This window comes from Pecten maximus, chromosome 2 (genome assembly GCF_902652985.1).
Source record: "Pecten maximus chromosome 2, xPecMax1.1, whole genome shotgun sequence".
Taxonomy (NCBI): Eukaryota; Metazoa; Mollusca; class Bivalvia; order Pectinida; family Pectinidae; genus Pecten; species Pecten maximus.
The window spans coordinates 12,221,904-12,234,481 of NC_047016.1; the positions used below are offsets into that span (position 1 = coordinate 12,221,904).

Here is a 12,578-nt window from a genome sequence, read left to right on the forward strand (position 1 = left end):
GATTCACGGATTTGAAACACATGAACTTCGATCAGTTATCGCAGTAGAATATTGTGGTCTGGCGAGGCTTTAATAACATATCGTAAACAGTTTCGTCCTAAATTAACAAACACTTATTTCAGTGGGTTAACAAACATATTCAAACTTTGTAAGTAACTTGCCTTTAATGCATGTTGATAGATATATTAATTTCCAGTGACAGACATCACACTTTGATGCTTCGTGTGAAGCCCGTATCCAACAGGTGCCATTTTGACCACGTGCTCGCTCACTACATAGAACTCAGGCAACTATAGTCGATAAATGTAGGTTTGGAGTGGATAACATTTCGGTCCATAGTATGGCATTTCGTGGCATCGTTCACGTAAACAGACAGATCAGGTGATCGCTGAATATCGGACTAAATCTCATGAAAAACTACCAAGTTGTAAACAAAGGGAAAAAATCCGGAGAAGATTATGAAAAACGAGAATTTGTTTGCGCTTGGTTGTTATCCCATCTTTATTTCTAGCAGAGACCTATGTAGTTAAACTAGTGTCCCCTGTAAGGTAACGTCATAATATCGCAGTTATCTCCCTTCAAACAGTCTTTTCAATATAGATTTGCAAAAATCGATGCAGGTGTAGATATTTACAAGAAGACATTATTCTTATTGATTATTCAAAATAGTTCCTGAAATGTTCACAACATTATCAGCATAGTTAATACATTTCTGTGCATATCATCTACTTTGAATGACGGACTACAATGACGTGCCTTATACTTGGAACTAAGCGAATCATTACCCCTAGTTACAGAAATTACCACCAGAGGTCTCAAATTCCGAACTTCCGCCGAAGAGAAATTTATACTGAATATACCTTTTTCATGTAATAGCACTTTATTTGTAGTCTTGATAGTTTTCATAAATGCATATATAGTTCAACTACATTATATATGAACCGAAAGAAAATACAAAATGAACTGTGAAAGGAAATATAACGAAAACGAAAGTGAGAGATTGTGACGTCACAACTCGTAGGTGATTGTAATATGGCAGGCGTAAACGCCTCCATAAAAAGGGCACAGCACAGGGATCTGAAAGTGAGCCTACATATGAAATTTGAGAAGGATCCATCCATGAAAACTCAAGAAATAGTGATTTACAAGAATTGTTAAGGATGGACGGATGGCCACAGACACATGGCTATTTAAACAGCTGACCATTTGATGATGATAGGCTAACAAATTAAAAACAAGTTGGGAAACTGCTGATAAAATAATTACAGTTTATTTCATCTATACATTATATACATTTCATACAAATATCAAATCTGTACATCTATACATGCAATGGAAAACATATGTACCTACTGAACACAAATATCTGTAACCTTCAAATATCCATCACACTACACATTCAATCACTCATACCTCCTCATAGAGACAATCACAATACTGTATATCTTGTTGTTAAAAAAAAGGTTTTGGAAATAAATTGAGACTACCATCGCATTCACATTCTGTTCATGGACAACACCTTTATAAATGTATAACCGGTATATTCTAGACAACCCCTTTATAAATGTATCATAATATTACATATTAGTCAACACTCTTTCAACAGCCCATTTTTGTACATTTACAATGAATATCGTTTATGCTCAAAATTATTCTTTCATGCAAACAGAATGACTTGTTTAAACATCATCAACTGCTTGACTGAGGTCTCATGTTGCAGTTCTGATTTCTATAATTACAAAATGACATATTTATCACACTTGTAGTAGTTTGTTAATGTTTTATCATATACAATCACTCGTATTATAAATAATGAAACATTTCCAGTAATTCAATCCAACGTAATCCCTTACCCACTTAAAATCTGGTGTCCCCATGCACTAATTACAGGAATCCAACATTACTCAAACAATTCTAAAATCATTTCAATCTCAATCTCTATCAAAGCATTTCAGAATCTCTTGTTTTTTCTCTTCAAAATTCCAGAAAAATTAACTACCTGCTGTATCACAGTTTGTGTAGTTTTTAAAGTGATTATAAAATATATGTTACCGTTACCAAGGTAAACACTTAAACAGTTGTATTTGTGTGGTTACCATAGTAAATAGTTAGTACTCAGATTGTGTGGTTACCACAATAAACAGTCATGCTATTAGTGATGTTACCGAGGTCAACTTAATTGGATATTTTTAATCCGATTAGTTCAGAATTGTAGACTTTAACATTAAAAGTGTCTGATGCAAATAACATCCAAAGGCAACAATCGAATGCTATAATATAAATGGTCCTCCGTCAGATGACCCAGCATGACTCTGTCCCAGCACTGTATACATCTGTCTGTGTCCTATAAAAACAAGTCTGTTTTCAAATACATTTACAGTATCATCATGTGTTTCTATAGGAAATAGGGTGTCGTCGTGCGCGAGGGTATGATACGTTCACTGTCGGGTACTGCTCGGAAGAGTTTAGCCTCTCGTTGATCTGCATCATTGAAGGAAAGGACTGCAGCTATGTTTCCACACCTATAGCAGTAGTTAGGGGCTGACCACACTGTCACCAGCTTCTCATCAAACATGTACTTGTAACCTAAGGAAGGAATTAACTCGGTATATAGTTTCTCATCAATTAACAACAAATGATATAGAACTGAGTATTGGATATCAACAAACCATGAACCTTAACCTGTACTTGTGACTTATAAAAGGAGCATCAGTTGTTTATTACTGCTGTGCTATCTGACTTGTACTACAGTGATGTCAGGTTTATCTGTGTTATATATAGATCAGTAACTACGACCAAAACATTGGCTCATTTATCAATTACAATACATTGCCTCACATATCAACTACAAAACAAAATTTGTACACTTAAACAGATTAGTTTAGAACATAGGTGTTTGAAGTGTCTTCTGAAATTGTCATTTTGTGTGATTTTTTTTATCTCCCTTTAAAACGGTTGAGAGGGAGATTCTCGACTGACAGCAATTATATGATGTTTTGGCAACAATACAATTTGTCATGTTAACAATATATTTCATTAAGGTTAAGTCAACACTGCATACAAATGAGGGCCAACAGGGTAAGAACAAATAAGCTTTGTATTTGTACATTTAAGACAGAGATCCCATCTCGGTCTCAAGGGGTTGACAAATTTTATGAATACAATCCAACCAAAAATATTTCATGGATAGAAAGTGATATACATCCCTGAATAGGTATATCTAGTCAGAGCCCTCCCAGACATAGTATGATGATAGTGAAAGCATAATGGTATACTGACTGATAGCTTGACATAACTGCAATCAAACGACTTAACTACTTTATCAAAAACACTACCAACTGATACACCTGTATAAGTCACCTAAAATGTTTTACACATGTTTTCACAGATGGAATATTTTCAGTTAATATTATACATCAAACAAACTGATATATTCCTTGTCACATCTACCCTCCATTGTACATGCTGTAACTGTTTCTTACCTTCATGGACTAACTGATGTGCTCTGCATATCAATTTTAAGTTGTTTATGTGTACAAACTGAAAAAGACACATAAAAACATATTATCACACATCCACGATGATGTAGAAAGTCTACAACAAATATGTTTTAATATGTTGATCATGTCTCTCCTTTCAATAGAATATCCGAGATAGAATTTGTACTTGTTCTAATATAATCTTCCCTAAGCCATCACTTTATAAATTTCTACATGTACATCATCCACAATATATATTGGGTGCACTAGAACGATCAAACAAAAATATAAACCTTTTTTTTTCACATTCACAATAAATGACAAAACTTTCCAGTTTAAAACTGGATTTCATGGGAGCGTGTTTGTATATGGTGACTCCCTACTTTGTCAAATCTGTGTTAACACTTAAGCCAAGGTGTGTGTAATACTTACTTCATTGGTGACCTTTGAACCAAACAGCCAACCAGCACCCCTGGGACTGATCGCCCAAGTTTCTACATCCTCAGGGTCGGACCAGACAAGATGTACATAAGGTTAAGGTCAACCAACAAAATAATTGTGGCCAAATTACATCTAAACAAGCTAGTTTTCTTGTTGTTTGTCGGATATATAGCCCTTTAACAAACTAGGGGCACATTGAGAGGACCTTTTAATAGTCGTTGATTAGTTTGTGGCTAACTTATATATACAAGAGGCAATTGGTAACATCAACAGAGTAAAATATCCTGCCCAAGGTCAACAAAAGCTGCACAAAAGATACACGATCTCAGGGCCTGAAATAGGCCATCAAACAACACGTCAGATCTTCACCTGAGGTCCATTGGATTGATGTGCTAATGTTGCATACCTGCAGCCAGTTAGTTAACAAAGCATTTGTTGTACTAAAGACCTCATCCAGTACCTCATACACATCTGGTATTCTAGGGATTTCCAATACTATAGATATTTTGGGGGTAATTTACTTTAGCACTTCTTGTATTGGAACAATTGCACTAAATTATGATTGTGCTATTTACAATTTCAATATTCTATTTCTACAGCAAATAATGGATACGCCCAAGTTTGTCATTGTGTTAAAAACTTGTTAAAATTTGCCAATTCAATCAAATTTGAGCATGACAAAAATAGCATGTTTACTGTATACAAAAGACATCCTCCTCTTAACTGATAGATTACACAAAGACAACAAAAAAAGGATATCACAGAAGGCGCCTTTGTGAGGGATTTCCTGGTTCCTTTCTATGGTTCGGATCTGGTCAATGGTTTTGATGTCTGGGGACAGACCTCCGTGGACACACAGAATACATTCGTCTATAATCTGTAAGGAAAGCGACATGATTTAACACCAGGACCACAAATATGCACTTTGTCAGAAGCAGGTGTTTCCTGCCATGACATCGGACTGCTTATACAGATATCTACAAGTACTTCTGTTTATTCCAATTCTATACTGTCTTTAATTAAAACTGAAACTGAATTGTTTCATCAATTTATATTTCATTTTTAGAATTCAAAATATAAGAAAAGCAATCAGGGAGAATTTTTTTTTCTACTATCTTAATTGGAGTATGCGGGGAAACCCACATGGTCACCTGCTCGACGACGTGGGATTTCCCCGGGTATTCCGGTTTCCTCCCACAGTAAGACCCCTTGTGCGCTTCCATCCGGGCCAACAAGTGTGATTGATATAAGTTGATATAGCTTGTTTCGCAATTGTTGTTAAATAAAAAAAATTTAATCAGACACCCAAATGTTACATTTTTTTCCATTTCTGCGTTATCTGCTTCAACATTCTTTGTATGTCCCTCTCCTTTTCATTTGTCTTTTGCATTATGCATTCAGAATGTTACATATTGTAGTTGCACACATATTTATTTATAATACCTTTAAGCCTAAAGGATTTCTGTTAAAAAGAATATAAAAAAAAAACATGGATAATCGTAAACTCCCCGGGTCTGACGGTTTATACTTACTGCAGATACGGTCAGCAAATCAAACACTTTACAACAGTACCGCCATGCATTGGCATTTCCATATTTGGTTTGGCATTCATCTGTAAATATTAAAATAGATTATTTTGTTACAGACATATGTGAAAATAAAATATGCTTTGAAAAATCTTAGCACCACTTTCAATCCATTATATTTTAATACTTGTCAATATAGATACAGGAGTAAACAAATCACATCATCATCATGCTGAATTGTACTTGCTATAAAACAACAGTAGTTCCATCAATGTCCATATATCTGTTGTCCTAATCTGTCAATTTTGATTTAAGAGACCCAGATGGCCTGTATACTGCAGTAAACACAGGGAAACACTACATTTCTGTACAAGAAGGATTTAGAAGAAATTGCTTTATTTCCCCTATTTGGCCCGACCCTACGGCCCCTAGGGAGCCCATTGCTCATACAAAATTGGTTCCCCTTCCCCCAAGGATGCTTCAGATCAAAAATACCACATCATTTCCTTATTGAGTTCCTCCCTTCACGCCTCTGGTTCTTTTCCACCCAAAGGATGCTCAACACCAAATTTTATTGAAATCTGCTCAGAAGTTCATGACTTCTAGGGAAATGTTGATGGACGAATGAAGCCGGATGATCTAACTTACACATCAGACTGGAGACCCTTCTGTAATGACCACACTTGTGTAACATGTCTATAGAGTTAAACCAAAGTGTCGAGCACTCACCATAAAATCCATAGATTTGTGTAATTTGTCTACTTTCATGATTTCCACGTAATAATGTAATCTTGTCTGGCCATCTGAAAGATATTGCAACATTTATTATCAATAAGATTCTGTTAGTTAATCATTAGTAATTTGAAAGAAAGTGAAATAATAACTGATACAAGCTTATTTGAAGGACAAATCTTATCACATAAATTTGACACAAAGAACTGAAACATCATATATAACCACCCCCCTTAATGTTATATGCCAAAGCATCGATTTATTAGTCACTCTAAAGCATAGACATCTATATATTGATACTGTATATGAATAGAATTTAACTTTAGATTTAAGTGTAATAAGCAGTTTGAATGTATCTAAACTGTTGTATAATACATCCCTGGTCTGAAAAGGGAGATAACAAATCTGGATTCATTGTTATCAGCATCCTTTGTAAACGAAGGGAGATAACTTATCTGACTTTCAGTATAATCAGCAGTTTGAATGTCTCTAAACTGTAGGATCAAGATAACTTATCTGGTTTAGAGTGTTATCAGCATCCCTGGTCTACAAAGGGAGATAACCTATCTATCTGGCTTTCACTTCAATCAGCAGTTTGAATGTCTCTAAACTAGAACCTGGGGTCTACAAAGGGAGATAACTTAATATATGGTGTACCAGTTATTAGCAGTCTGAATGTTTCTTAAACTTAAATATCATCAGTCTACAAAAGGATAAAACTTAATTGGCTTTCAGTGTACCGTAATTAGCAGTCTGCATGTCTCTAAACATCTTCGCTGACCAAGGCTTCTGATTACTTTACACTCCACGAAACCTTGGCAGATATAATCATGTTTAAACCGTCGTGCCCTGGAATCGCTGGGCATCCAATTTAATAATGTTTCATATTCAGGCTTGGTTTCGCAGTAAACAAAAACTGTGGTGCCCAGTACAGAGCTACCTTGTCGACTATGTATGAACATTCACAGTGTTTGATCAATTGATAGAAGTCACTGATCACATACCTAATCAGTGTAATCAGCAGTTTTGACTGTTTATAAACTGTAGTATCCCCGGTCTACAAAGGGAGGTAACTAATCTGGCTTTACTAGTGTAATCAACAGTCCCCAGTTTACAAAGGGAGGTAACTAATCTGGCTTTACTAGTGTAATCAACAGTCCCCAGTTAACAAAGGGAGATAACATATCTGGCTTTACTAGTGTAATCAACAGTCCCCAGTTTACAAAGGGAGGTAACTTATCTGGCTTTACTAGTGTAATCAGCAGTCCCCAGTTTACGAAGGGAGGTAATTAATCTGGCTTTACTAGTGTAATCAACAGTCCCCAGTTTACAAAGGGAGGTAACTAATCTGGCTTTACTAGTGTAATCAAGTCCCCAGTTTACAAAGGGAGGTTATAACTTATCTGGCTTTACTAGTGTAATCAGCAGTCTCCAGTTTACAAGGGGAGATAACTTACTGAGCTTTCGATGTCAGTAGAAGTGTGAATGTCTCTAAACTGTAGTATCCCCAGTCTACAAAGGGCTGTAACTAAGGTGGCTTTACTAGTGTAATCAACAGTCCCCGGTTTACAAAGGGAGGTAACATATCTGGCTTTACTAGTGTAATCAACGGTCCCCAGTTTACAAAGGGAGATAACATATCTGGCTTTACTAGTGTAATCAACAGTCCCCAGTTTACAAAGGGAGATAACTTATCTGGCTTTACTAGTGTAATCAGCAGTCCCCAGTATACAAGGGGAGATAACTTATCTGGCTTTACTAGTGTAATCAGCAGTTCCCAGTATACAAGGGGAGATAACTTATCTGGCTTTACTAGTACTAGTGTAATGAGCAGTCCCCAGTATACAAGGGGAGATAACTTATCTGGCTTTACTAGTGTAATCAGCAGTCCCCAGTATACAAGGGGAGATAACTTATCTGGCTTTACTAGTGTAATCAACAGTCCCCAGTTTACAAAGGGAGGTAACTTATCTGGCTTTACTAGTGTAATTAGCAGTCCCCAGTTTACAAGGGGAGATAACTTACCGAGCTTTCAATGTCAGTAGAAGTGTGAATGTCTCTAAACTGTAGTATCCTCGGTCTACAAAGTCACCCTGCAATGATAAATACACTTAAAGATGACCATTTCATTATATTTGTAATATCACTTATTGATAGTTATGTTAAAACTTAACTGATCAATACTATTGAACCTGACAATAAATTGATATAATCATTTGACAAGAACTGCAACTAATTTCGATACATTATTTTAAAAAGAAATTGTTGGGTTTTTTCACATTATACAACATTAACATTTTCATATAAAAACTAGTTTGTTTTGAAATTCCTTACCATAAATATGTAGTTGGTGTCTGGTGCTTGTCCTCCTGTCCGAAATAATTCCATGAGGTCATAGAACTGGAAAGAATATGAGGCAATCCTATATACATGTACAAAAAGCTAAAAGATTTACAGCAATCATTCCTCAATGTAGGACTAACACTAAGTCTTATGTTCAACAGTTGTTACTACACGTATACATATGAATTTACTAGTTTTTAACTAATGTTCAATTCACATTTCAAATACATGTACATTCTTTTTTATATTGAAGCACATTTAAGTTTTTTAGTTTATCTTAAAACATAACATATCTATACATATATGTAGATAATTATACTGACCTGTCCATGAATGTCTCCACATACGGTCACTGGTGTGGACACCGGCTGGACATTGGATTCCTCCAGCAACAGCTCACACACCATGTCGCATAATTTCTTCAATCAGACAAACACACTTAATTACCAATAGTTTTAGAATATATGGATTATTGAGATAATCTTATGGTAAAAATTATCTCATGACAATGTATTACTGATTTAAATTATCTAATGTTTAAAATTTCAGCAAAAATCCTGCCAATAACAGATCCGGGAAACTGACTATACTCAAGTCCCAGTCCCTGTGTTTGTACCAGCCAGCTGTACATCAGTCCTGACCCCAGCAAGTCAGTCTCAATACATATATATCCCCACAAATCCCTGTCTATCCGATCCCCAATAATTGATTTAAAACTAGAAGGAAGCATATACAATCATAATTGGACTACATGTATGTAATTTCTATTATTTTTCTCCAGAATGGACCAAATTTTAGATAAATGGGCTAAAACACTGGTGAGTAGCAGTGTACTTAGTACTTATTAAGCCAGACTTGACAGATAGTGAAGCATCTGGTTATCTGCCTTCTGTTCAGTATTACAGATACTTTTCTTGACTAAGTTAAATTCCATTATAGCACATGAATAGTACCCATGGCCTCAGAATGTCCTAGCAGGATCTTTAAGCATCTGTATGGATTCATAAAAGCAAAGTTACAGCATATACAAAACAGGAGCAAACATATATCTTAGGACCCTAATAGTCTCTTTTTTTTTGGAGGGGGGGGGGGGGGGGGGGGGGGGGGGGGGATGGAGACACAACATTTCAGAAGGGTAGAGAATTGTAGCAATTCAGAAGAATCTGCCATAGATACAGTATACACAAGGTCTCACCAAAAATCCAGGTAACATCTGTGTAAAAACTGTGAGATTCATTCAATCCAATTTCTTGGAGAGCCTTTAAATACATGTTTCGGGTATAAGGTATCCATCATCAAACAACATTGTTCTACTATTGGGACATCTAAGATACAATTGTATAAACATCAGAAATTGATGATGTCATAAAAGAGTCCCCCAAAAAAAAGGTGGAGGAAAAATAAATCTCATTTATATACACGACGGTAATTATATAACAGTGCATAGGAAATCTTTTGAGTTACATAAATGAGTCCTGCTAGAAGCAAATATGCTCAGGTGATTAAATCTAGACCTATAATTAGTAAAAATCTTAGCTAAAAAGAATAAGTAGATCTAGTTCATTTATCGTAATTACATTAATGACAAGACTATGAAGAAAAAATCATTGCTGGTAGCGGACACATTCAATCAGTTCCTATGTGATCATGATGTCACTGTCAGATGGACCCTTGAAATATCATGTTTCCCTGTCGATTTGGTGTAAACCCTAGGCCTGCTACCGTACTTATACCGTACGTACTTTGGACCATTTCTGTCCCCTGATGTCTTGTTGAATCTTTACTGGTAAAGCTTTTTTTTCATAAATTTTAAATCTGTAACCAAATCTGCTCCCTATTTAAAAGTGCTGTATTCATAACTATGATTTGGCAGAGTTCGTTTTAGTTATGAACCTGTACTGAAACATGTCCTACTTTTACATGGAAAGCTGGATGGAGTCCAAAACTCCAATGCCTGATGTTCGTTCCCCAAATTACTGGATCTAATATTCTGCTGTTTTGTACGTCTTTATACAGTATCCATCCAATCAGTCTCATTGTATCAAAATTTCCTCGTTTTACTTATTCGCTTGGATCGAATGTAAGTATGAAATTTCGTTCTATTTAATATTTGTGGTAATTTCCACCGATCCTACACATTGTCGATAATGAAAAAGATAAACGACGGATAAATCAATGACGTCATACATATCGTTATTACATATCAAGAATTTTGGTTTCCACAAGAATCTAATATGACGCATATCGTATAACAATGATACCTTTAAGTCATTTTCTGGAAGATATTTACAATCCTTCGCAATACTTATCCACTTCTCGATGTCCGCCATTTTTGTTTGTATGGAGCAAAGGACATATGTAAGGCCTTTTCTGATTGGCTAAAATTCAGGAAGTCACATTATGTCTAAAATTAGCATATATGCAGACCTCAGAATACAATTAAATTCTCTCTATATTCTAACTAGGAAAATACCTAAATTTAAATATTTTCAAACTTTGCAAAAAATCGGGTTTTCATATCATGTTATATAACTATTCAAGCTGAATCTATATTGAGCGTGAAAGTACCTCATGACCAGCAGTTAAGAAAGATATTTTATATTTAATGGCATATACAATAAGGGAAAATCCTGAAAATTACCAAATACTACTACTCAAGCCTTTTAACTCCCTGTGTCCTGTCACAAAAACAAACATGGAAATGGTGTCAAAACATAATTCTATCAATAGAATAAATATTGTACTATAAATCTAAAAGTATGCACATAACGTTACATGTATATGCAACATCTATATAAAGTCATGAACAAATATTTACCAATACAGGGACAGTAAAGCAGCTAAGTCGAAATAGCAGACATCTGATGTCAAATTAACAAATTCCTACCAAACACTTAACATTATTTTTATTATCTTCACAACAATAATAGCCCTAAATGAAGCATCATTTGTAAATGCATGGCACCTTGGCAATATACAATGAAACTCATCAGGAGACACAGCTGTTAACTATGCCGTGTGATGCAGTAATTGTGGACTATCAGAAACATCATCTTTCCAAGATGGCTTCTTGTTTGGTAAATTGTTAATATATCCAAGATGGTTTCTTGTTTGGTAAATTGTTACTCACAGTATCCAAGATGGCTTCTTGTTTGGTAAATAATGTTACTCACAGTATCCAAGATGGCTTCTTGTTGGGGAAAATGTTACTCTCGATCTCTATCCAAGATGGTTTCTTGTTGGGGAAAATGTTACTCTCTCTATCCAAGATTGCATCTTGTTGGGGAAAATGTTACTCTCTCTATCCAAAATTGCATCTTGTTGGGGAAAATGTTACTCTCTCTGATCCAAGATGGTTTCTTGTTGGAGAAAATGTTACTCTCTCTATCCAAGATGGCATCTTGTTGGGGAAAATGTTACTCTCTCTATCCAAAATTGCATCTTGTTGGGGGAAATGTTACTCTCTATCCAAGATTGCATCTTGTTGGGGAAAATGTTACTCTCTCTATCCAAGATTGCATCTTGTTGGGGAAAATGTTACTCTCTCTATCCAAGATTGCATCTTGTTGGAGAAAATGTTACTCTCTCTATCCAAGATGGCATCTTGTTGGGGAAAATGTTACTCTCTCTATCCAAGATGGCATCTTGTTGGGGGAAATGTTACTCTCTATCCAAGATTGCATCTTGTTGGGGAAAATGTTACTCTCTCTATCCAAGATTGCATCTTGTTGGGGAAAATGTTACTCTCTCTATCCAAGATTGCATCTTGTTGGGGAAAATGTTACTCTCTCTATCCAAGATTGCATCTTGTTGGAGAAAATGTTACTCTCTCTATCCAAGATGGCATCTTGTTGGGGAAAATGTTACTCTCTCTATCCAAGATGGCATCTTGTTGGAGAAAATGTTACTCTCTCTATCCAAGATTGCATCTTGTTGGAGAAAATGTTACTCTCTATCCAAGAGTGCATCTTGTTGGGGAAAATGTTACTCTCTTTCCAAGATGGTATCTTGTTGGGGAAAATGTTACTCTTTATCAAAGTCGGTTGCTTGTTTGTGA

The 12,578-nt window shown here is 35.6% G+C and overlaps 1 protein-coding gene across 1 annotated transcript; it reads right to left on the bottom strand.

Annotated features, from left to right (window-relative positions):
• Positions 1-1,248: 1,248 nt before the first annotated feature.
• Positions 1,249-10,867, bottom strand: LOC117317778 (serine/threonine-protein phosphatase 6 catalytic subunit). The gene is made up of 10 exons (XM_033872711.1): positions 10,783-10,867; positions 8,845-8,940; positions 8,513-8,578; positions 8,204-8,271; positions 6,176-6,249; positions 5,453-5,532; positions 4,680-4,797; positions 3,912-4,003; positions 3,483-3,540; positions 1,249-2,586 (listed from the first exon to the last, which is right to left on the bottom strand). The coding sequence occupies exons 1-10, from the start codon at positions 10,849-10,851 to the stop codon at positions 2,396-2,398; spliced, it is 912 nt and encodes a 303-aa protein (XP_033728602.1). The 5' UTR covers positions 10,852-10,867; the 3' UTR covers positions 1,249-2,395.
• Between the last annotated feature and the right edge of the window lie 1,711 nt (positions 10,868-12,578).

Excerpts from the sequence above, each read along its gene's own strand:
- LOC117317778 (XM_033872711.1), bottom strand. The coding sequence starts at position 10,851 with ATGGCGGACATCGAGAAGTGGATAAGTATTGCGAAGGATTGTAAATAT. Across the intron at positions 5,533-6,175 it reads ACAAATCTATGGATTTTATG|ATGAATGCCAAACCAAATAT; the intron begins GTGAGTGCTCGA and ends TAATATTTACAG. Across the intron at positions 4,798-5,452 it reads ATTTGCTGACCGTATCTGCA|ATTATAGACGAATGTATTCT; the intron begins GTAAGTATAAAC and ends CTTTCCTTACAG.